The sequence below is a fragment of the Centroberyx gerrardi genome, chromosome 4 (genome assembly GCF_048128805.1).
Source record: "Centroberyx gerrardi isolate f3 chromosome 4, fCenGer3.hap1.cur.20231027, whole genome shotgun sequence".
Lineage (NCBI taxonomy): Eukaryota > Metazoa > Chordata > Actinopteri > Beryciformes > Berycidae > Centroberyx > Centroberyx gerrardi.
The window spans coordinates 30,999,954-31,025,444 of NC_136000.1; the positions used below are offsets into that span (position 1 = coordinate 30,999,954).

At 44.1% G+C, this 25,491-nt stretch overlaps 1 protein-coding gene across 1 annotated transcript in view; it reads left to right on the plus strand.

The window, feature by feature from the left end:
• Positions 1-6,534, plus strand: part of lrp5 (low density lipoprotein receptor-related protein 5) — a 47,738-nt gene extending 41,204 nt beyond the window's left edge. Inside the window, exons 20-29 of the mRNA XM_071915072.2 lie at positions 533-738; positions 1,617-1,807; positions 2,731-2,940; positions 3,243-3,368; positions 3,687-3,923; positions 4,135-4,245; positions 4,539-4,775; positions 4,990-5,132; positions 5,226-5,323; positions 5,797-6,534. Of these exons, the coding sequence (XP_071771173.1) occupies positions 533-738; positions 1,617-1,807; positions 2,731-2,940; positions 3,243-3,368; positions 3,687-3,923; positions 4,135-4,245; positions 4,539-4,775; positions 4,990-5,132; positions 5,226-5,323; positions 5,797-6,118 (1,881 nt within the window). The 3' untranslated portion in view covers positions 6,119-6,534. The remainder of the gene's footprint in view (positions 1-532; positions 739-1,616; positions 1,808-2,730; positions 2,941-3,242; positions 3,369-3,686; positions 3,924-4,134; positions 4,246-4,538; positions 4,776-4,989; positions 5,133-5,225; positions 5,324-5,796) is intronic.
• Positions 6,535-25,491: the final 18,957 nt, after the last annotated feature.

Below are 25,491 nucleotides of genomic sequence, written 5' to 3' on the forward strand. Positions count from 1 at the left end.
CCATTGAAACCCATACAAACAAAGCAACAGTAAACATGTCGTCGTCCCTCATGATTGATGCAGTCCCCCTCTGGGCCAATCAGTAACAATTATATCACCTTGTTTTGATCTGGAATTGTGGCGCCCCCCTTGGGCCAATCAGTGTAATTTTGAAAATGCCAGAAAGCAGCGGTGAGGTGCAGCGTTCCCCCAGGTTTCATCAAAATCTGGTCAGTATTGTGGGTAGATAGGTGGGTTGGCAGTTCCTTAAGGCAGGGTGAGGCAGATTTCACTGCAGACTGTTGAGTAAAATCCTCCACACCACACTGGAATGATTTCTCTGGTCAGACATCTGATAGAAAAATAATACTAATAAAACATATTGACTAGCTGTGATCAGGGAGGAACCTCCATCATATCAGAGGTGAACCACATTGACTGGACCACATCTGATTCTTAATAAAAATAGCCAGGGCTATCTAATAGATAGATAGATAGAGCTTTGCATGGAGTCAATGATGCCAAATGACGCTATTTATGTGTTTGCCTCCAGTCCGCCATGGTAGTGAACAGCGTCGTTCAGCCGGTGGAGAACCAGCCTCACGACCTGAGCCTGGACCCCTACAGCCGCCACGTGTACTGGACCTGCGAGGCGTTCAACACCATCAACGTCCAGCGGATGGACGGACACAGCGTGGGCGTGGTCCTGAAGGACGACACCGACAAGCCACGGGCCATCGTGGTCAACGCGGAGAAAGGGTGAGGTCGCCTTGCTGCTGCAGTGCATCCCCAAAATATATATGTTGGGTTCCATACAATATGGAATGTACGGAGAGAGATTAGTGGCAGAAAGAGTTTAGATTTGAACAGCAGACATTTGAATTTTTCACTCATATTGAATCAGAAATTGAATGCAATGGCTTGAAATTAAATGTGATTATTCTTCTGAATTCTGAATTTGAAATTATAGATAAAAGTTAAATTCAATCATAATCATGTTCAATTTTGAGCCATTGCAATCAATTTAAAATTGGGCCTCGCAAATCAAAACATTCATTTTTGGTTCAATATGTGCATGACAAAGTCAAATTTGTGCAATTCAAACACAAATTCTGCTGGCACTAATCTATTTCCATTGGGAATGTAACAAGTCCAGATTGTGTCCTCCACGTCCCACTATGATACATAAACCTAATTTCTGATCAGTGTATTTGAATGTGATAGCTTATAGCATGTTACATGTATACAGTACACACTGTAGATGTACTGTTTACATGTGTTTTATTAGAAATGCTGTATATATATATACACGGTATTTCACTATACATCACTGTGTGGTAGCAGTCCATGCAAACTAGATGAATGTAGATGAAGAATCCACAAGTTTGTTCTCCTATCATGTGACATCATCTACATTCATTTGCGTGCGAGAAGAGGATAACGGCAGTGGTGTGAAGATTTAGTTGAAGTTAAATTTTGACTTCCTTTTCTTAATGAGATACTGCTCAATAAAGAACACACAATACATGTTGAAAATGATTTTTACCACACAGTGATGTGGTTTGATATAGATAATTTTACATAAATGCCAAAGCTGTTGCTTTGTTTAAATGTGTGTATGTCCCCTCCCTCTGCAGGTACATGTATTTCACCACGGTGCAGGAGCGCTCAGCTAAGATAGAAGGAGCCAGTCTGGACGGGACAGAGAGAGAGTCCCTGTTCACCACTGGTCTGATCAGACCAGTAGCGCTGGCTCTAGACAACAAACTGGGAAAACTATTCTGGGTGGACGCCGACCTCAAACGCATCGAGAGCAGCGACCTATCAGGTGAGCAACCCCAAATAGCTCTCATGTACGGACGTCAATATGAAACGAAAGTACGGTTTGCAAGATAAGTTAAGCTGAAATACTAGTGATAAAGATAAATAAATAAAGATGCAGATAAAGTTGTTTTACTCAAATTCAAAGCTATGTCAGGAGAAATGAAGCTGTCTGATGGTATGGACTGTTGTATCAGTGGTCGCTCCTGCCACCTAGTGCCCATACCCTGTTCCTACACCGCTGGAAAAACACCCCTACTGACCTGAAGATATTCTATTATCTTCAGCTTCTCAGGAGTGGTAGACATCGAGGCTCATGTATATTTTTTTAACAATGAATCATTTGGCTTTTGGTCCAAGGATCATGAATATTCTACATTTGTCAGCTATCTATTACAGCGAAAACGTAGCTCCTGTCTTTAGGAGATAGGGGATTCTGGACCTGATGAAGAGGCATGACTGGAATCAGCAAAGACGAGACACACACGCTTTATTTATAGCCCGCTAAATGCAACCGCGTCAAAAAACACCACCAAAAACAGACATTTACCGAAGCACTTCCACAGAGAAAGAGATTGATATTATTTGTTTAACTGGGACCAAAGAGCAAAGACAGAGACAGGTGCTGGAAAGAATTTGAACCGCAGCACCGTTCTTTTCTTCTCCTTGTTTGGTCAGATGGGCCGAGTTAGCTTCAAACTGCCATTAATCACATACAGATAAACGGCTACTGGTGATGATGGTGACAAACGAATGTTGCCTGTTGCACTGTTTACTTTTTACTAAAGACATAAAAGAATAGTTTTTTTTACAAAGGAGAAAGATGAATTTCATAAATGATGATGTTAAAGAGAAGCAGGAGTGAGCGGTAAGACATCCAGGTCATTGTTCTGATGACTGACGACATCGTTTCCTCCCCCCCGCCGCCAGGAGCCAATCGTATCGTCCTACAGGACTCCAACATTCTCCAGCCAACGGGACTGACGGTGCTGGGAGACCACCTGTACTGGATCGACCGGCAGCAGCAGATGATAGAGAGGGTGGACAAGCTGACCGGAGACCGCCGAACACGGATCCAGGGACGGATCTCCTACCTGACGTCCATACACGCCGTGGAAGAGATGGACCCACAGGAGTTCGGTAGGTAGACTGTCTGTGATTGGACCGAATTGTGGCGAAAGAAGCAACTGGCCAATATCCAAAAATGGAGTCATCGTTGCACTGTATATTGGCAAGTAGCCTCCAGGTTGATGTACCAGATGTACATCTATATGTCTATATTAAGTTGTTGGGCAGTAAAACTAGCAACAGTGCATCTCTAGTAATGACAATGACAAAAACAAACACTGAACACCAAGTCAAACATTCGATCTTTCCGCTGCTGCTTCTCTTCAGTGTTAATCATCCCTTCACACCTCCATCTATCCCTCTGTCCTCTCCAGCATCCCACCCTTGTTCCCGCGACAATGGCGGCTGTTCTCACCTCTGCATCGCCAAGGGCGACGGGACGCCGCGATGCTCCTGTCCCATGCATCTGGTTTTACTCCAGGACCTGCTGCACTGTGGAGGTAAGACAACACACCATACCAACAAAAATATTCACACACCGAGGGCCTCCTGTCATTTGGGTTTGACCTCCTCCATCTACTGTTAATGCTACACAAAAACAAGTAATATTAGCCAAGACTAACTTACCAGACATTTCCACTCTTTTAGCAGCCAACTAGATGTTTAGAATAGAATAGGACTCCAAATGGTGGCTTCTTACCTGTAGAGTAGACAAACATACCAAACACTCTCCGTATTTTACCATATATTTTACCATATATTTTAACTCCTTTCTTTTCCTACATGCCTCCTCTCTCGTCTCTCTCTCTCTCCCCCAGAGCCTCCCACCTGCTCCACGGAGCAGTTCACCTGCTCCACGGGGGAGATCGACTGCATCCCCATGGCCTGGCGCTGCGACGGCTACGCCGAGTGCGACGACAGCAGCGACGAGGAGAACTGCCCGGTCTGCTCGGCCTTCCAGTTCCAGTGTGACAAGGGAGGCTGCGTCGACGCCCAGCGCCGCTGCAACGGAGAGCCGGACTGCGCCGACCACTCTGACGAGCAGGACTGCGACAGTAAGGATCACAGTTACACCCTGATCGTTTTAGATTGAAGGTGTCGATAGCTGATTTGTGGCGATATTCAGTGTCTTTGAGATCATCTGTCTACCAGCGCATTGCACATGTCATTTCACATATTGGATTCCCTCCATTTGTGAAGAATGCATATTTAGATGGAGGTTAATAACTAATCTTTCTGTCTACCTCCCTCCCTCTCTCCTCCCAGCTATCTGTCCTCCTAACCAGTTCCGTTGCGGTGATAACCAGTGTATCACTAAGAAACAACAGTGTGACAACTACTCTGACTGTACCGACGGATCAGATGAGCTCGCCTGTGGTACGAACACTTGTGCATACATAAACATGTAGACATAAGCACCCATATATTGTATAGAAGCACACATACATGAACACACATATACAGAAGAACACAAAGGCCTCCTTTCCACCTGGCATTATTATCCGTCTTGTATCCGGATTGTGTTTTTCTTTAAAACTGACAGTAACATTTTTGTATTGGGATATATTGAATTTCGATATATGGTCCCATCCCTAGTACACATAGATTTTCTTGATGATTTTCCTTCAATGACCTCTGTCTCTCTTCTCTCCTTTGTTTCCCACAAGCAGAGTTCCTGCCCCCTCCTTCCAGCGACCTCCCGCCCAGCTCCTCCACCATCGGCCCGGTCATCGCCATCATCCTGCTGGTCTTCGTGATCGGCGGCGCTTACTTCCTGTGCCAGCGCGTGGTGTGCCGACGCTACAAGGGCCCCAGCGGGAGTTTCCCCCACGAGTACATCAGCGGCACGCCTCACGTGCCCCTCAACTTCATCGCCCCCAGCAGCTCCCAGCATGGAACCTTCCAAGGTAGGAACAAAGTCCTTATCCAGTAACGTCGTACTCTACAACTCTGTTCAGTCTTCACGTGTGTTGGATTCTCATTTCTACCATTTCTCATCAAAGTAGTGGGAATACTTCCACCCAGAGAAAGACAACTTTTCTACCATTTCTCTCTGGCGCTATACTCATCTGTAACATTGATCATTTCTAATGGTGTTAACAGGTCATTTGATTTGTGCAGGTATTTCTTGTGGTAAATCCATGATGAGTTCAGTCAGCCTGATGGGCAGCAGCAGCAGTGGAGCTCCGCTCTATGACAGGAACCACGTCACCGGAGCCTCATCCAGCAGCTCATCATCTACCAAGGGAGCCTTCTACCCTCAGGTACACACACACACACACACACAGACACGCACAAACTTTTTTTGTTGTTTTGCCTCTTCAGTGAAATAACACATTGATACTTATGGTGTGTAGATACTGAACCCCCCTCCGTCCCCGGCTACCGACCGCTCTCTCTACAACGCAGAGATCTTCTACTCCTCAAACAGTCCGTCCACTACCAGATCATACAGGTAACACATACACACACACACTCATACTGGTAACACACAAAAAATGACATTGTCTCTCTCTACAGAAATGCCATCATAAAACCAGATTACATCATCTTTCCACTGGTTACCTGTTAGTTTCAGAGTTGGCGTTAATATTTTACTGATCACTTTTAAGGCACCAAGCTACCACAAACTTTTTAACCCCATGTGAGCCAGATCAGAGGCTCCTATTGGCTGTTCAAAGTCTAGATTATATGTATATTAGATTATAGATATATGGATCATAGATGGGTTCTGCACCATCAGGGCTCCCAGACTCTCTTTTCTCTACTGCAGCCACACTTTGTGATCCAGGCCGATTTTGCCAAGTGCAGCTTTACAAAAACACCTATGCATCTCAACCTATGTGTTAAAATGATGCTAAAGTATGATAAAAAAAGAAACCTTGTCTGGATTATCTGAGCCAACACTGTCCTCTTCCCCTCCCCCAGGCCGTACCACCCGGTCCGCGGTGCCGCCCCCCCCACCACGCCCTGCAGCACCGACGTGTGTGACAGCGACTACACCCCCCACCCGCCGGCCGGCCTCGCCCCGTCGGCGGGCCGCTGGAAGGCCGCCGGCCACGGCGCCCACGCCAAGCACAACAAGTACTACATGGACCTGAACTCGGACTCGGACCCCTACCCGCCACCCCCCACGCCGCGCTCCCAGTACCTCTCGGCCGAGGAGAGCTGCCCCCCCTCCCCGTCCACCGAGCGCTCCTACTTCCACCTCTGCCCGCCTCCGCCCTCGCCCTGCACCGATTCCTCGTGACCCTCCGACGGAGCCGAGGGAGGAAGGGACGCCGCCCCAAGAGCAATAAGAAAGAACTGATTTGCCGACTTCCGACCCCGACTGACTCACATTTCATTTCAGCCGGTAGGGTTCAAGTGCCTTGCTTAAAGGTCACTAAGGCGGTTGCGTAGCATCTCGGTCGTTTCAGCATTCCAGTCGTCCAGAAGCGCGGTGCTGGAGGTTTCAGGGTGACAGTCGTCCCATCGGCAGTCCGCTGCGATGTCTGGCCTCCACATGTCCTGCTCTTCAACACGAATTCACCCGCGGGGAGGTTGACGGTTTGAGCCCCGCCTCGCTTCACATTCACACAGTTGCACACATTCACATCTGGAAGCTGCCCAGGACACCCACAGTCTTCTACGACTGACCACCGAGCAGCTCCACCTGGAACAGGAACAGGAACCGGAACCTCGGCAGGTATTCAACCTGGCAACTTTTTGACCACAATTGTCTCTAATCTCCAAGGTTTCCATCGCCGAAGTTCAAATCCCTGAAGCGTAATCCCCTACGCTGCTTCCTGCCTTCTCCAAAACGGATAACATGAGGGTCGATGTTAATGTTTTAAGTGGAATGACTGGCAACTCGGAGCTGAAACGGTAACAAATGTCCCAGTTCCAGTTCCACTAGTAAGACTGAGCGCCGCCTCATCTTCCCACAGCTTCGTCCCTCCCCTCCTCACAGCGTCCTTGTAGGCAGACCAGTGGCAGGACTGTACATAGTGTTAAAATAATATGAACAAAAATGAACCAGAGAGGAATTATTTTACTATTTTATTCGTGTTCGCTGATGTACCGCTGGCGTAGGACTGAGGGAAGACGAGGGGATGGACGCATGAGTGAATGAATAGATGGATAGATAGATGGACGGCTGTGTTCATGAGTGGATGAATATGTGAATGTTTGGCCGGTTGAATGCACGTGTGGGAAATTGGATGAATGCGTTGACGACGATTGAATAAAAGTATGGATGAATGCGAGGATGGACGGATGAATGGGATAGGGCCAAGATCAAAGTGTGAAATCTTTTGTACATTGTGAATTTGCATCACTTTTTTTTTTTTGTATGTGTGTCCCCCTACATTTCAAATTAGGAATTACTTTTCAATTTGAACTAGCATTTATAATCCACTATGTTTTTGCATCGTCAAGCTCAACCAACCACAAAGAGACAAAGACAAATCTGCCAATTAAATCACTAGAATGACAAAAAAAATACCAAATGAATTTAAGTGAAAACGTATTGTACATATGTGTAATTAAGTAAATAATTGAGTCCTGAGAAGTTAGTGATTTTCGTTGTGACCCTGAACCTCTTCCTACCTTCCATCACCTTTTGTGTTGTTCCATTGTCCCGTTTACCAAAAGTATGTTTGCTGCTATTGTGTACATACTCTTATCATTTACTATGAATTATAATTATACAGAAATCCCAAAATTACCATTCTCATGTTGACAATAGATCATGAAGCTATTTTACTGTTAATAACGAACAAATTATTCTTATAGCAACTTTTGTAATTTGTATTTCTGTTTTGTGTAGATCATTATGTATGTGTGTCTATGTGAATCCTCATGATTGGTTTGAAGGAGTCTTTGGAGTTTCTCATGACATTCAGTTAAATGCAAGACCTCGCCCAGAAACAAAATATTCTGCAAATGCTCAACTACAGTGTATTTGCTAAATCAAATCTTATATGGTTCCAGTATTTCAGAGCAACTTGTGACTTTACCCTGCTTTTAACGTCAATCAAGCACTTACTATCCACACTGTTATTAGGACTCTGGACACTGAGTGAATGGTACTCGTAAAAACAAAAAGCAACATGAATTGCATTGTAGCCAATTAATGTTTTATCCCAAGAAATCATTTTGTGGTTTTTGACAGAAGAATGTTCAATTTGGTGAAGCAATTTTGTGCACTTTTGCAGCATATTTTTGTACCTTATCGACCACTATTTTAGCGACATTAAATTTGTCCCGTTGACTGACCTCGTCCCTGTTGAGGGCATTGTTGCTCATCTACATCACCTCAAAATATTTCCCTGGTATGCTGCTCACTCAAGCATCACTACAATCCAAAACTAGAGCTGTATGTACTGTACGGGACTGTGATCTGTACTGTACTCAAGCCTTACTCAATACAAAAACGGTGGTGAAATGAGACATGAACTGCATCATCCTTCTCATGTAGTGGTTTCACTAGAGAAACACAGTGTCACATGTTCCAGATGCCTTTGCACGCCGACGAGAAAACACGGAGGGAAATGTCGAGTAAAGAGAAGCAGGGTTAAGTTAAGACCGTCTAGGGTTTGGAATCTGTCGCCCTGGGAAAACTGACCCCAGGTCTGCATTACGGGGCGACTTCATCCTACTCCTGTGGATCGGTTGACTCCGACCCAGCCTGGATCCCTATATGTAAAAGAGTTGAACTTGTTGAACCTCCAGTAACCTGGTTGCTGCTGCCTGGAAACTAATTTACTGCCAGGCAATATTAGCCCAAACGTCTGCTCCCTGGCTGGAACTGTAGGCTATTCGTTGCCAGGTAACGTTAGCTTACGGAACGTTCCATCGGGAAGCAGCGGGAACTCTTTTAGATATACGGCTCCAAGCCCCAGCCTCTCATACCACTGTGCCAGTAAACCTACCCTCCTTAAAACAAACCCCGTCTTCGTTGTCTTTGTCTGAAAATGCTTTGTGTAATTTACACTTGCGACCGTTTTTGTATCAAAAGCATTTTTATATAATAAAGGTTCTATTTTAAGGAATTGTTTGTCTGCCTGTGTTCGCTTTGTGGTTTAGATGGTGAGTGAATGCCAAGGTTAAGGGAACTAGCTTTTTCATCCACTGGAGTCCAAAATTCACCAGTGTACTATAGCAACTTCTACTGTTTTACCAGCTGAAATCAATTTTAGAATGGAAATGCCCTAAGATAAACTGGACAGATCATCACATCAATAAAGCATCATAGCACCACCATGTGGAGTCAATCTGTAACATCGTTCTGTGCCATTCCCCTTACCCAGTGGATCTCAAAATGGGTCCTTGAGAGGGTTCCAGAGGTCCTTGAAGGGGTTCCGGGGGTCCTTGAAGGAGTTCCAGAGGTCCTTGAGGGGGTTTCAGGGGTCCTTGGAGGGGTTTCAGGGGTCCTTGAAGGGGTTTCATCGGTCGTTGAGGGGTTTCAGGGGTCATTGAAGGGGTTCCAGTAGTCCTTGAGGGGGTTCCAGAGGTCCTTGAAGGGGTTTCAGGGGTCCTTGAAAGGGTTCCAGGGTTCCCTGAGGAGGTTCCAGGGTTCCTTGAAGGGGTTCCAGGGGTCCTTGAAGGGGTTCCAGAGGTCCTTGGAGGGGTTTCAGGGGTCCTTGAAGGGGTTTCATTGGTCGTTGAGGGGTTTCAGGGGTCATTGAAGGGGTTCCAGTAGTCCTTGAGGGGGTTCCAGAGGTCCTTGAAGGGGTTTCAGGGGTCCTTGAAAGGGTTCCAGGGTTCCCAGAGGAGGCTCCAGGGTTCCTTGAAGGGGTTCCAGGGGTCCTTGAGGGGGTTCCAGGGGTCATTGAGGGGTTTAAGGGGTTCCTTGAGGGGGTTCTAGTGGTCCTTGAATGTGTTTAAGGAGTCCTTGAGGGGGTTCCAGGGGCCCTTGACATCGGCGGCGCTATTAAGAGGCTAGGGGAAGCTAAGCTTCCGCAAAATTGTCATGGAAAAAAAAAATGCAGTCCAGTAGCAGAAAATGGGAGAGCGAGCAAGCGAGAGAGACAGAGAGGCAAGCGGGAGGAAGAGAGAGAGGATTGAAGCAGCACACGTTGCCTACTACAGCCCACTGACACCTGAAAGTAGCATCAGCAAATGCATACACCCACGGGTTCTTGAACGTTCTAGTTATGCACACAATGAAACAATTTTATTTTCGCTTGTTGTATTTTAATAGCGGCATGCATGTAGACAATATGCGGTCATGCTCACTTTCCATGTTAATTTAATGTTCATTTTGTTCATTTTGATTTAAGCCTACTAGATACTCATCATACTCCATGTTGAAGTGGAAAAGGTTATGATAAAAAGAAAGCCATGCCTTCACTCAGCATGACCAGGTCAGCATTAACAGTTAAACTAAAGCATTGGAAAATAAACAATGGATAACCATAGCCAATCTTAAGCACTTATTACTGTGTGATTATTTTCCATTCGCTATTATAGCCTAATGTGTTGGTAAAATAAAAAAGGCTATTAAAAAAGTCTGTGTTTAAGAGGCTTTATCTCACAGTAAACGCCCATTCACATCTAGAACGATAACTATAACTATAAAAAGATTTCAATCGTTATAAGTAGTAAATGGAATGTCTGCGTTCACACTACAACTATAACTATAAAAACACACCGGCGCTACACCACCTCCTCTAAAAATGTTGAAAAGAAACGTGACATACTGGTTGGGGTCAAAAGAGCTCTTGTAATTAGCGGTAAGGCAGTTTACTGACCTGGAAGCTAGTTAAATCGCTAACTTTTGCTAGCTAATTAACAAAATAGCATCATGTCTTGGCCAATGACTTAAATGCGCGATCATCCTATGTTTTTAGTATGACCTGAGGTAACAACATGTGTCCCTTCCCTCCAGTAGCCTGTTGAAACCGTTCAGCCACGGTGAAGTTACAGGTGTTTCTCTCAACATGGGCTACAGGAGACTTGACTCTTTGATCCACAGTAGATGTGGTGTTCAGAGTCACCTACTGGTAAAGAAATAAATAGCTTCACTTGGTGGCCATTAGCTCTCATATAAACAAAGCACAATAATGTCATGAAAGCGCCGTAAAAGAACATTATTATCTGCCAGCTCCTCTCTCTTTTGTGGCAATCCATGAACCCAAATGCTTCAGCTATGTCGTTATTCACTTTAGTGAGCGAATAAAATAAAAGCACGTCGGTAAAGTAATCATGCTCCATTTTTTCTCGGAATTTTCGGCGGCGATATTGTTATAGTGTGAACGCTTGAGCACACGCGACGAAGCAGCGACGTAATCGTAAAATCAATGACCATCTGAAGATGTTGTCGTTACGTTCTGTGGTGGTAACATTATTACCTCCGCTCCCCCGCCTCAGATTACCTGCATACAACGTTGTAATTACGTGCTCCGACGGTCGGTTTAATGACCGACTGACGATCGTCAGTCGCTCATTAATTACCAGTCGGCGAGGTATGTCAACTATCAAGTATGAGCAATCCCAATGAGGAAAAAGGTGCATTTTGTAGGCTTATTGTAATAAGCCTGCGGACAAACTGACCAACTATTACAATCTGAGAGAAAATAACGTGTATATTATATATGTATATATATTTATATATATACATATATATACACATATATAATATACACACATACTTATAGTAATATAACTTAGAATATACTGTATGTCTACATACAGTATTTATACATATGTCTACATACAGTATTTATACATATATACATACAGTATACTTTATGTATATATGTATAAATGCTATACATGCTATACATGCTTGCATTCTCAAGTATAGTAAAATTTACAAAATTAAAATTAATTTCATTTGAAATATAAATAACAGTGATATTACTTCAAAATATGAGAGATTCTCACCATTTTCATTAGACTTCATTAGACTTAAATACTCTGCATAAATTCCAATGGCTGTAATTTTAGAACATCCAATGTAACATACTTGAAAAACATCTGTTAACTGCTTTAAGAAGGTACTATTGACTTCTAAAGGTGCTGTTAAATAAAGGCTAAAGGTCCTGACACACCAGGCCGACGGTCGGCCGTCGGCCAATGTCGGGCCGTCGGTAAGCGTCGGTGTCCCTAGTTTTTGCAGTGTGTCCCGTACCGTCGGCACTAGTCGGACCCTGTCGGCGTCTTTTCGGCCGATTGAGCATGTTGAATCGGCGTCGGAGCCCATCGGTGACAGAGATCACTCTGATTGGTAGTTCGTGTTTTGCCTCTGGATGATTGGACTGATAAATTCCTTCAACATGTGGAACTGAACAGGAAAGAGCCGAGCGAAATTTTTAAAATCGGAGGTTTCATTTATCTCCAGCTCTCGACACAGGTTCGGGAAAGCCCCTTGAGCCTGTCGCTGGAGTAACGTTATTCATGATTTCACCCATTTAGTGCGGTTTCTCCTTATTTTTCGCCTCCACCTCTTCCTTTCTTCTTCCACAACCAAAAGACCAAGGGCTGACAACGCCAGTGCCATTTGCAACTTCTTATCAAACATAAGGTATGGAGAGTTATTTCCCCTCACGCAGGCGCAGAACGTACGTGCTAGTTGGCCGTCGGGTGTAGTCTTTGCGGTGTGTTCAAGTGCAACTTTTTGGACCAGACGCAGGCGATGTGAGGCGACGCAACAGTCGGCCTTCGTCGCCGCTGGTTCTTTGAAGTCGGTTTGGTGTGTCAGGGCCTTAAGAACACGTCTTTCCCCCCCAAAAAAAGATTATATGCTTCCTCCTTCAATCAAAATCAAGGTCATTTTTCTTTATTTTTTCAAACTGATGGAGAGGAGAGTGAAGCCTGGTGTTATTGGCTAATGGAGAGGAGAGTGAAGCCTGGTGTTATTGGCTGATGGAGAGGAGAGTGAAGCCTGGTGTTATTGGCTAATGGAGAGGAGAGTGAAGCCTGGTGTTATTGGCTGATGGAGAGGAGAGTGAAGCCTGGTGTTATTGGCTGATAGAGAGGAGAGTGAAGCCTGGTGGTATTGGCTGATAGAGAGGAGAGTGAAGCCTGGTGTTACTGGCTGATGGAGAGGAGAGTGAAGCCTGGTGTTATTGGCTGATAGAGAGGAGAGTGAAGCCTGGTGGTATTGGCTAATGGAGAGGAGAGTGAAGCCTGGTGTTATTGGCTGATGGAGAAGAGAGTGAAGCCTGGTGTTATTGGCTAATGGAGAGGAGAGTGAAGCCTGGTGTTATTGGCTGATGGAGAGGAGAGTGAAGCCTGGTGTTATTGGCTGATAGAGAGGAGAGTGAAGCCTGGTGGTATTGGCTGATAGAGAGGAGAGTGAAGCCTGGTGTTACTGGCTGATAGAGAGGAGAGTGAAGCCTGGTGTTATTGGCTGATGGAGAGGAGAGTGAAGCCTGGTGTTACTGGCTGATGGAGAGGAGAGTGAAGCCTGGTGTTATTGGCTGATGGAGAGGAGAGTGAAGCCTGGTGGTATTGGCTGATAGAGAGGAGAGTGAAGCCTGGTGTTATTGGCTGATGGAGAGGAGAGTGAAGCCTGGTGGTATTGGCTGATGGAGAGGAGAGTGAAGCCTGGTGTTATTGGCTGATGGAGAGGAGAGTGAAGCCTGGTGTTATTGGCTGATAGAGAGGAGAGTGAAGCCTGGTGTTACCGGCTGATGGAGAGGAGAGTGAAGCCTGGTGTTATTGGCTGATAGAGAGGAGAGTGAAGCCTGGTGTTACTGGCTGGTGGGGAGGAGAGTGAAGCCTGGTGGTATTGGCTGATAGAGAGGAGAGGAGAGTGGAGCCTGGTGTTACTCGCTGGTGGAGCAGAGAGTGAAGCCTGGTGGTACTGGGTGCTTTTCTTCATGAAGCACTTTGTAACTTCTTGTTTTCAAAAGTGCTATGAAGTAAAACTTACTTACTGACTTACCTACTTACTTATAATTTGCAGTTAATACAGTAGCCTATATAGTATATAACAGGTCAGAAATCAAATTATATCAATACTTACAGACTACAAGAACGCCTAACTGTGCTACCTTCAGACAGCTTGCTCAGCAGATCAGAAACCGAATTATATCAACAAACAATTACACCAAGACCTGAGAACAGTGTATCACAACTCACTCCAGCTACCATATAATTCTAAAAACGTATTTACGTCTAAAATCGTAGGAGGCTGCAGCTGCTGCTCTGAGCTAATAGGACGGCTGGCAGTGCTGGCATGGAACAGCACACTCAGTAGATTAGAAACCGAATTGTATCAACAGTTATAGGCTAAAGGGACGGCTGACTCTGCTGGCTTGAGACAGCCTGCTCAGCAGATCAGAAACCACAGTCATCAATAAACAATCATACCGAGATCTGAGGACAGTGTATCACGCCGGCTACCAAATCTCTAAAAACCTATTTATGTCTAAAACTATACTATTTACAGTACCTACAGTCAGAGTCTCAGGTGTCTCTTGGGAGGAGGGGGGCTGCTGCTGCTGTCATCGCTGCTAGCCTTCCTCTTCCTCCGACTCTGACGCATCGGCACGTCTCTGGGCCTGGGGAAGGTACAGAAGGGACAGCTAAAGGGACGGCTGACTCTGCTGGCTTGAGACAGCCCACTCAGCAGATCAGAAACCAAATTGTATCAACAAACAATCAAACCTGGGGAAGGTACAGAAGACGGACAGCAACATGTGACCCTCTGGACTGTAGTCAGTCAGCCTCCACCGACCCTTCAGCTCCCCTCTCACAGGGCAGCAGACTGGGGAGATGACCCTGATGAAACGGCTGCCCTCCACCTTGGAAATAAGACCACATTGGAAATAAGAGTTTTGTGTAACACTTTCATGTACCATCCTCTGGGTTCAATGTAAGTCTTTTAACATATTTGACTATTTTTTTGCCCATAATAAATTCAATCAATCACCTCCATAGGGCAGACGTGGTTCCTGGGGTCTGCCTTCAGGGCTGCTGGCTCGACCCTGTCAGGGTGGCTTGGAGTCACAAGGGAGTGAGCTGAAGACCTGGAGGCTGTTGTGGACATGAGCTGCCGGTGCTTCCATCACAGGACCTAGGGATGGGACAATATATAGAAATTCAATATATCGCAATACAAAAATGTGACAATACGTATCGTGGGGCAGAAAAATTAATCGCAATATCAGCTATATCTTACTCTGCTGTAGTAATCACAAATGAGACGGTTTCACAAGCTCTCTATCAAAATTATTAGGCTATTCATTATTATTTGCACTTTGTTGCACTTGATTTGTGGTTCAGAAATAACTTTTATCCTATTACATCGTTTTGTGGTTGCAGTGTTTCCCCTACCATAGAAATTAGTTGGTGGGCCCAGTAATGTCGATCACCAGCCCACTAATCCCTGTCAACAATTACACCAAAGTTTGCCGGCTCTGCAGTGTTTGGCCCTTCAGGCAAATCACAGAGTAACTAAGCCCCAAACCCAAATCTGTAGTGAAGCCTGACATCTACTACCCTACCCCTCCATCTACCCTACTTTTCACCATTAGATGTCAGGCTACACCACAGATTTGGGTTTGGGGTTTAGTTACTCTTTAAAAACGGAAAAGTCCACCCAACTGGGAAGCCAGGCCACTTTAAACAAACGCACAATCAAATGACAGAAACAATCTCAATTCAATTCAATCTGAGCCGCAGAGCTGGCAGGTTGTGTTGTGAAAATGTTGGGAAAGAAGAATTAATGTGTTCAAGTGAATTTAACTTGAAAACAGACAGAAATATAATTGTCATTTTCTCATTATCCATCTTTGAAAGTTAAATTACTATAGTGTAAAGTTTGCTACCTAGCATGGCAAGAAGAGTGAAGGAATATGTAGCCATCTGTTGTTTGATTGACTGTAACGTTAGCTAAATAGGTGGCAGTGGTGTATCTGAATATGGTGTTAATCTGAATATAGTCATTTAAAAAGTCTCCTATAGACAGCCATCAGTCTCATAACTTCTGAATGCACCAGCATTTTAGAATTTTAGAGTCTACTGTTTTGTGAAACTTATGCGGGAATGGCATCGAGAGAGCATCGACTTGTATCGTGTAATAAGCATATCGTCCCATCCCTACGTAGAGGTGTGTTCTCCATGTGGTCCTGGGATGGATAGACGAAGGGGGAAGTCAGCAGGTCCGCTTCGAAGGCCCCCTCATGGTAAATCCAAGAATAGTCACTGGACTGTCCGGCGAGGAGGCGGAAGAGGGTGGGGACCACCTGACCGATGGCAAGGATGTTGTCCCTAGTCAGAGGACGGTTCCTCAGGTTGGTCACATGCATCAGTACCCCGATGACTGTTAACAGCCCATCTAAATGGAAAACACAATGAGTCATGAATTACTTTTATTTAACTGACTACATGCCTTTCTTAAAAACATGAAATAAAAAGTAAAAATAGGAAATTCCATTAGTGATTCAGGAAAAATTAAAGATGTGAAAATATCATATCTAAGCTCAAATATTCAGCAGTTGAAAAAGAAATCCATGCTCAAGCAACAAAAAGGAGCGATGCAACCTTAAATCCAAAATAGCATGCTGAGAGAGAAAGGTGTAACACTGTCTTGTAGAAGAAAAATGGAAATCTATTTAATTAGCTATAAAAACATGAATTTTTGGTCACTCGACCCCTGTACCTTTCTCTCTCAGCAAGCCCAAATATTCAGTAAGAATTAATTGTTGGATCATTGTCAAACACATGAATAAGTATATGTAGCCTACATTGAGTAAGACGCTGGGCTATTTCAGAAATGGTAGAAGAATTTGTTTGACAGTGGGACTGAATCGGCAAAGGCTTCCAGAGAAAGCTTAAACAGCTCTATAGTTGAGAGACTTGTATAAATCTACATGTACCTAAATCCACATCACTCTTTGTGATTAGCTGCACAATAAGCAAATTCTGTCTGTCTTAATTTTATTTCAGCCACACATTATAATGCTTTTGAAACATATATTGACTTTGAAATATTTTTGTAAACTAGGACTAAGAGAATTCTTTGGGTCTAATGATGGGTGCCCTAATGAGATACCCACTGAGATGCGCTATACAAATAAAATGTATTATTATTATTATGTTTTTTTTTAACATGCCCACAGTTAAGATTATTTTTTCGTGGGATTTGCCTGGACATGCTTTACTAATTTCCCTATGTAAAACACTTGAACTAAGATCAAGCCTCTATTTGAATTGTAAAGAGGCACAATTACATAATCTAACACCAAAATCCACCCATTTGCTGATGTTCATAACAATAAAATAAATGACTGCGTGTTTTCACATATCAATTTACTTATGTCCTTATGCTTGTAATAAAGGGCTTATAAATAAACAAACTTGATTAACCTAAACTGGCAACACATAACGCTAGCTAGCCAGCATCCAATTCACAGCCAACTCTAATTGAAAACTGCACATTTTCACTGTTTTAAGAAATCGCGCAGATAACCACAACTCCGCGCAGACTTGCCAAAAAGGCGCATAAAGAGCGTAAATTTAGGAAAATGGAAAAATCAGCTCCGTCAGTCCCTGCCTATGCCAATGCTCAATGCCCATGTGCAGTTTGAGATTGATTGGCCAACCCGTTGAGGAGCAAAATGGATGCGGACAGATGGACGAACGGACAGTGTTCCTCATTCTGTAGTAGGATTACGCTAGCTAAACAGTAGCAAGTAGCTAGCTAACATCAAACCTAAGCTAACGTTAGCTTGCAGTGGTAATTGAATTAAAAAAAAAATTGATCAACCGTTTGGCTGGTAAAATATCATCATCATCCGAGTTATGTAAGCTAGCTAACGTTAGGTGAGCTAAAGTTATCTTGGCTAACTTTGACTCGCCTTATGTTGCTGTACCATGTTTTGTCATGTTTCTATTTTTATTTTTTAACCAAACCCACATTTTGAAATTTGGTCATGTTGTTGAATCAATACGCATTTCTCAGCGAGTGTCTCACATCTAATTGTGTGTCATTTTTGCAGTCAAACAATATGTTTTCCCTGTTGTACAAACTTAGCATTAAGCTAACTTGCCGCCGCGACCCGCGGCTGTTAACAGTTTATTACAACCGGCCTGTTCCCGGCTGGGTTGCTCCAGGCGCTAAGTTAGGGCGATAAATTACTGAGCAGTTTAAGTACCTGGATGGTCCTGCTCTGAGGGGGGGATGAAACTTGAAAGGAACTGGTACGTCGCATTGCACTAGCCATTATTTCGACAGTCTCTGACAAAAGCTGAAGTGCAGAATGATAATTTGGAGTGCAAACGGATTTGTAAACTGTGCGAACAGATTTAGTTCCGTTTGCACAGTTTACAAATCCATTCGCACGGTTTATCCATTCGCACGGATTTACACATCAAGTTTTTTTTTCTACCATGTGACCCCAGAGGGGCTCCGTAAGTTCCAGTTGAGCAGAACTGATGCCCCACTGTGTTTTTATTCCTCCACAATTATTTATTACTAGCACTGGGTATGCACGCCAGAATCACTGCACAACCATCCTCTGCTAACAGGTTATGGGCCCAGAGTTACCCAGAGACAGTTATCCAACGATTTGCCACCGAGAGAAACGTCGCAACGTACCGCGTGTCCGGTGAGAGTTAGCATGCTATGCTAGTACCACGAGTAGACGGGTTGCCGAGTCGAGTAGCTGTTGGTCTCGGCTAGTTTTTGACAGAGATGAAAAGAACTATGAACTGTGGGAGACAAAATTTTTGGGCCATCTTCGGTTGCAAGGGCTAAAGGACACTATTTTAAATGAGCCGACCGACGATGAAGATGAACCAGCAGAAGACGGGGTGAAAAATGCCGAGGCTGCAGAGCTAATCCAGTTCCTGGATGATAACAGTTTGTCGCTGGTAATGCGAGAAGCAGCAGACAATGGGCGGAAAGCGCTAAAGATTTTGAGAGACTATTATGCAGGTAAAGGAAAGCCACATATAATAAGCCTGTATACAGAACTGACTTCACTTCAAAAGTCGAGCAGTGAGAGTGTGACTGAATATGTTATATGCGCAGAGACAGCCATCACAGCATTGAGAAACGCTGGTGAGACATTGAGTGACGGGCTGTTAGTAGCAATGATTTTGAAGGGACTGCCAGAATCATTCAAACCGTTCGCTATATATGTCACACAAAGTGAGGTGGCAATGCCTTTTGCCGAATTCAAAACTAAACTACGGAGCTACGAGTACACTGAGAAAATGCGCGCAGCAGCATCCGACGACAACGTCATGAAGGCACAAGTGCAGCCAAGTGCGAGACCCACCACGGCAAGTGCGAGTGACCGGGGAGCAGAGAGTGCGGACATAGTGTGCTTCAGATGTAGCTTGAAAGGACATAAAGCCAGAGCATGTCAAGCAGTCATGGCAAGCAGTGGTGTAGTCACTGTAAAAGCACCACAAATCGGGACGCAACCTGCAGACGGAAACAGCGGCGAGACGAGGCGTGAAAAGTTTCCGAGGAGACGAGCAACAAGGAGTATGCATTCCAGACGAGCGACGGGGACGCGGAGATCCAGCCAGGGCGTGGTGTCCAGAAGAGAGGTCTGATGGTCGACGCGGGGGGCAACTTCGCATATCATCACAGATATAGCAAAGTTTCCGCAAAGTTCTCGGCCTGGAACGACACGTTCCTGGCCGACATGTTCCAGGCCGAGACACACTGCGTGGAGTTGGTGCAACAGCAGAGGACGACGCCACAACACGATGCTGAGAAAGGCGTTGTACATCCCCTCATACCTGCAGAACATCTTTTCTGTAAAAGCAGCTACTGCCAGCGGAGCGACCGTAATCTTCAAGCAAGGGGAAGACGTTCTACAACATAGTGACGGTACCAAATTCCACATTCATGAGTATAACAGACTATACTACTTACACACAGTAAATGATGAATGTGATGACCAACGTAAGGGGTGTTATGATATGCAAACATGGCATGAGATCCTAGGACACTGTAACTATGATGATATTCAGAAATTACAGAGTGTTGTTGATGGTATGAAAATCAAGGGTAAAACAGACAAGCCTGCCCTACATTGCGAAGTGTGCACTCAGGGAAAGTTTATCCAAACTAGGAACAGGGACCCTGATGTAAGAGCCAAAGCAGCTCTAGAGTTGGTACACACAGATCTAGCGGGACCAATAGACCCAGAGTCCAGAGACGGGTATAGGTTTGCGCTATCATTCACTGATGATTATTCCAGTGCAGTGTTCATGTATTTTCTAAAATACACAGTGACACAGTGCAAACAACAGAGTTTGCACTGTGTCACTTGCTGACACAGCCCCATACGGGAAGATTAAATGTATCAGGTCTGACAATGGTACAGAATTCATGGGAAAGAATTACCAGGCACTACTCAGCAGAAATGGAATTAGACATGAGACCTCAGCGCCATACTCACCACACCAAAATGGTACTGCTGAGCGAAATTGGCGCACCCTGTTTGACATGGCTAGGTGTATGCTAATAGAGAGCGAGTTACCAAAAGAGTTATGGACCTATGCAGTGCAGACAGCAGCTGTAGTGAGGAACAGATGCTTTAACAAGCGCACAAAACAGACACCTTACTTAATGCTGACAGGAAGACGGCCTAACCTTTCCAGGATGCAAAAGTTTGGGTCAGTGTGTTATGCCTATAAACAGGACAAGAGAAAACTGGACTCAAGGTGTGAGGAGGGAATCTTTGTCGGGTACGACAAGAATAGCCCAGCCTACATGATCTACTATCCTGACAATGGGAAAGTGCAGAAGCACAGACTGGTGAAGTTTGTGACCAAAACAACTGTAGAGCGGCAGACACAGACTGACGTGACGCCTGATGACGATGACTTTGAGGTGCAGAATAGGGCTAGCAAGACCAGGCAAAATACTGATGTGAGTCCCGGACATACTCAGGGCCAAGGTCCAGTAACTATGCCTGAGGTGAACAACCAAGCACAGACAGGTGAGACCAACCATGAGCCTGTGTGATACCCTTCTAGAGTGAGGAAGAAACCAGGGGCCGTATTCACAAAACATCTTAAGGCTAAAAGTAGCTCCCAACTTGCTGATTTAGGAGAAACTCCTAAAAATAATGGGCGTGTCAGTCCTAATTTTAGGACTCCTAAATTTTTGGTCTAAGAGTATGTCACAAGGCGTTTTAGCGCTAAAACCAGCTCCTAAATCTGTGAAAAGTTAGGGGTAGTCAAGAGGACTCCTAAGTCACTAAGACCAAATCACAAACAATCCTAAAATGGCTGCTGCCGGCAATCCGCCTCGTAATCGGGTCAACATTTTAGAAACATTTAATGATACTGAGCTTTTAAAAAGGTATCGCCTTAATCGCGAGGGTATTATGATCATAGTAGAGCTAGTCAGGGATGCAGTCACTTCACCAACAAACAGAAACAACCCAATAACACCGGAGATCAAGGTTGTGACAACTCTACGCTACTTGGCCACAGGGAAAATGCAGCTATGCGGCGCAGACGAACTAGGTATATCTCAGTCATCTGTCAGTAGAATATTACATCTAACAATAAATGCCCTCTCCAGACCCCACATCGTCCGACAATTCATACGGTTTCCTCTTGATGTTCGCCAACTACAAAGACACAAAGCCGACTTTATGGCCATAGCTGGACTACCCGGTGTAGTTGGTGCTATAGATGGGACACATGTCCGAATTATTGCACCATCACAAGATGAACACGCATTTGTCAACAGAAAAAACATGTCATAGCATCAACACACAGGTGGTTTTTGATGCCAACTACAATATTCTTGACATTGTCGCCAAGTGGCCAGGCGTAACACATGACTCCCGGATCCTACAGGAGAGTGGCCTGAGGCTGCTGTTTGAGAGGCATCATGTCCCAGCTGGATGTCACTTGGTGGGGGACAGTGGCTATCCCTGCAGGACATGGCTCCTCACGCCTTACATCCACCCACAACCTGGACCTCAGTTAAATTACAACAGGTAAGCTCACAAAATGTTTGCTTTCCTTTTTAAATTATAGTTATATTGGTCACACAAACACCTTAATTGTGAATAACCACGTAGGATAAAAAGTCTTTTAAAAAAGATGTTACATAGGCCTATAGAAAAAATTGGCTGTATTGAACCTTTCAATATGTATTCACAGTCACACTCCAGACGTTATATGTTTTAGAGCCCACAAGAAAACTCGCAGTGTTGTGGAAAGGGGCATTGGACAGATGAAATGTTGTTTTCCTGTGCTACATGGGGAAATCCGGCTATCTCCAGAGAAGGCAAGCAGGATCATCACTGGCTGTGCCATTCTGCACAACCTGTGCAAGCAACGCAATATCCCACAGCCAGAGGAGTATGAAGATGATGATGATGATGATGATGATGATGATGATGATGATAATGCGCAGGACCACCACCAGCTGCTGCAGGACTGGCAGGAGCTGGGCCTGGAGAGAGGGGGGCAGGAGCCAGGGGGGCAGGAGCATTGCCATGATTGGCAACTGAACTGTTGGCCCTAAAAGAGAGAGAGTTTATCCTATTTTGTCTATGTATCTTTGTGAGGCATTTACAAATTATTATTCTTATGATTATTATTATTATTACTATTATTATTATTATTTTGAAAGTCATTGTCATTATATAATTCTGTGACTTTGATTAAACATGAGAATCATTAATGATTGTGTTTGTGTCCCAGCTGTGAATCATTATATGAGGCAAATCTTCAATTAGAAAAACGTACCCATCAAGTTCATTCAGCAAGTGCATTGTAGGGTCAGTGCTCCCCTCCAGCTCCGTTATGCTGGTGTCTGAGTGCCCAAGGACACTCTACACCACTGAGGCAATAGGCGATAGAGCCTTGGGTGCTGAGCCTCCTCCTAATAAATGCAATAAATATTTTGAATTATAGATTACATGTTAATATAATCTGCGATGACGTGTATAGCGAGGTTCATTTATGTATAAATATATTTATGCTCATTTTTGTATAGGCTAAATACATTGAATGATAGAGAATAAAACATTGTGGTCTAGTGTAGTTGAAAAGAATTGGCCTAATGTCCTATTACCTGTGGCAGTTGTTTGTTGCTTGAATTCTGCGATCTCTGCCCTTGCCTGAGACTGCAAAGAATACCAGCGCTTTTCACACTCATCGGTGGTTCTGGACAGAAGTGGGAAAGCTGCATTCATTTGCAAGCATATATTTTCCCACGCTTCTTTTTTGGTTTTTGAAGTTATCCCAACTCCAAATTTTCCTTTAATAATCTCCTTCCTTTCATGCACAAGTTGGGCAAGAAGTAAAAGCTGTTCTTGCGTCCAGTTTGGTTTCGTTTTCGTTTGCACAATGTAGCGTCACACGTCTTACTATCAGCCATGGTTATTCTAGTCTGATAATTAAAAGGCTGCTTATATGAATATCTGCTAATTGTTTAACGAGCTGCCAGACATGTAAGAGGCTGACAATTAGCTGCACATATACTTGACTAGTCAGTATATTATTCTTTGTTTCATGTTAAATCAGTGACAGCCTACATTTTTATTTTAAAATCTTTATTTGAATATGGCAACATGATACCTCCTACAGTATTTCTATGATGAATTCACTCACAGAGACCCATCCCCTATCAGCCAATCACTGTTTCATGAAACATGACATCATCCATAGCAACGAGGCCAACCCTGCCCTTTCTCTTAGCTTAAGATTTCTCCCCATTCCTTAGTAAAAGTTTGTCTCAGCAGCTTCGTGAATAGGATTTAAGAGGAAACTCTTAGCTAGGAACTTTTAGTGCTATTTGGGAGTCCTCCTAGTGGTAAGATAAAATATTTTGTGAATACGGCCCCAGGTTATTTAAGTGAATATGTATCGGGCAGGGTGCCCCAGTGGCTCACCGAGTAGAGCACGTACCATAAGGCTCAGTCCTTTCCGCAGCGACCCGGGTTTGAAGCCAGCCCGCGGCCATTTTCTGCATATCCTCCCCTCTCTCTCCCATACCTTCCTGTCTCTATCAATAAAGCATAACAATGCCTAAAATAAATCTTTAAAAAAAAAAAAGAATATGTATCTGGCGAGGAGAGTGATGATCAGGTACTGACTAACATAGATTATTGTTACATATTGATGTGTAACGTCCCCCTAACATTCAGGGAAGCTGTAACCTCAACTAACTCGAAGGAATGGGTTAATGTGATGGATGACGAAATGCAATCGCTGAGAGAAAATGACACATTTACCCTAACCAACTTGCCTGAGGGTAAGAAAGCAGTGGGGGGTAGATGGGTATATGCGATTAAGAACAATGTTGATGGATCTGACAAATACAAGGCACAATATGTAGCCAAAGGATACAGTCAAAAGATGGGTGTAGACTATGAGGAGACATTTTCTCCTACAGCTAACCTGACCAGTATCAGAGTGTTAATGCAAAAAGCAGCACAGGAAAACCTGATTTTACATCAGATGGATGTCAAAACTGCCAACCTACATGCACCATTAGACTGCAAGATTTACATGGAACAACCAGAAGGTTATGAGGTGAAATCTAGCACAAATTAAAAGTTGGTGTGTAAGCTAGAAAAGTCACTATATGGGTTAAAACAGTCAGGTAGAAATTGGAACAAAACGCTACACGAGTATCTGAGTGAAAATGGGTTTGTGCAAAATCCAGCTGATCATTGTGTTTACACAAGGGAAACAGAAAATGAAAAAGTGATCATGATAATGTGGGTTGATGATTTGATCATTGCTGCCAGTGATGAAAATACACTGAAGGTTGTGAAGGAGATGCTCACAGCAAAATTCAAGATGAATTTTGTCCCAAGTCGCCCAAGTCGGGCAAACTGAAACATTTTCTTGGTATTGATTTTGACCAGAGTGATAAATGTGTAAAAATGTCACAAAAGAGATATGTGGAGAAAATACTTGAAAGGTTTAACATGCAAGATTGTAAGCCTAGAGCGACACCTTGTGAACAAAAATTGAACTACACTGATGATGCAGAAATGATGAGTGATGTCAGAAAATACAGAGAGGCAGTAGGTAGCCTAATCTATCTGACTACATGTACAAGACCCGATCTGAGTTTTGTAGTAAGTAAACTGTCACAGTAGCCTGCTTTACTGAGCCAACAGAAGAGCAATGGACTACTGTAAAACATGTACTGAGATATCTGAAAGGCACAATTGAGAAAGAGTTGTGTTACAGGAAATGTGACAATGAGAAACTGGGGCTACAAGCATACAGTGATGCAGATTGGGCGGCTGATGTAACTGACAGACATAGTACAACCGGTTATTGTGTAAGCCTAAACAAAAATGGTCCTTTGATTTCATGGAAAACCAAAAAGCAGCCCACTGTTGCACTGTCCACTTGTGAGGCTATGGCGTTAGCCGTAACCACACAAGAGTGTACGTACCTAGTACAACTACTAGAAGGTATTGACGGACATCAGTACGCACCACCTAAGGTTTATGAGGATAACCAAGGTACAATAGCGTTAGCAAAGAATCCTATCAGTATCACTTCTTAAGGTCCAAGGCCGGCGGTAGCTATGGGCCCACCCAATCAAAAGTTAAGACATTTTTTTTGTTTTGTTCAGCCAATGGAAAAATAGCACAGAAAATACCAGTACTGTTTCTAACTTCTGATTGGGTGGGCAGCCTACAGCCCGCCCCCGCCCTTCTCGTCGTGTTCAGG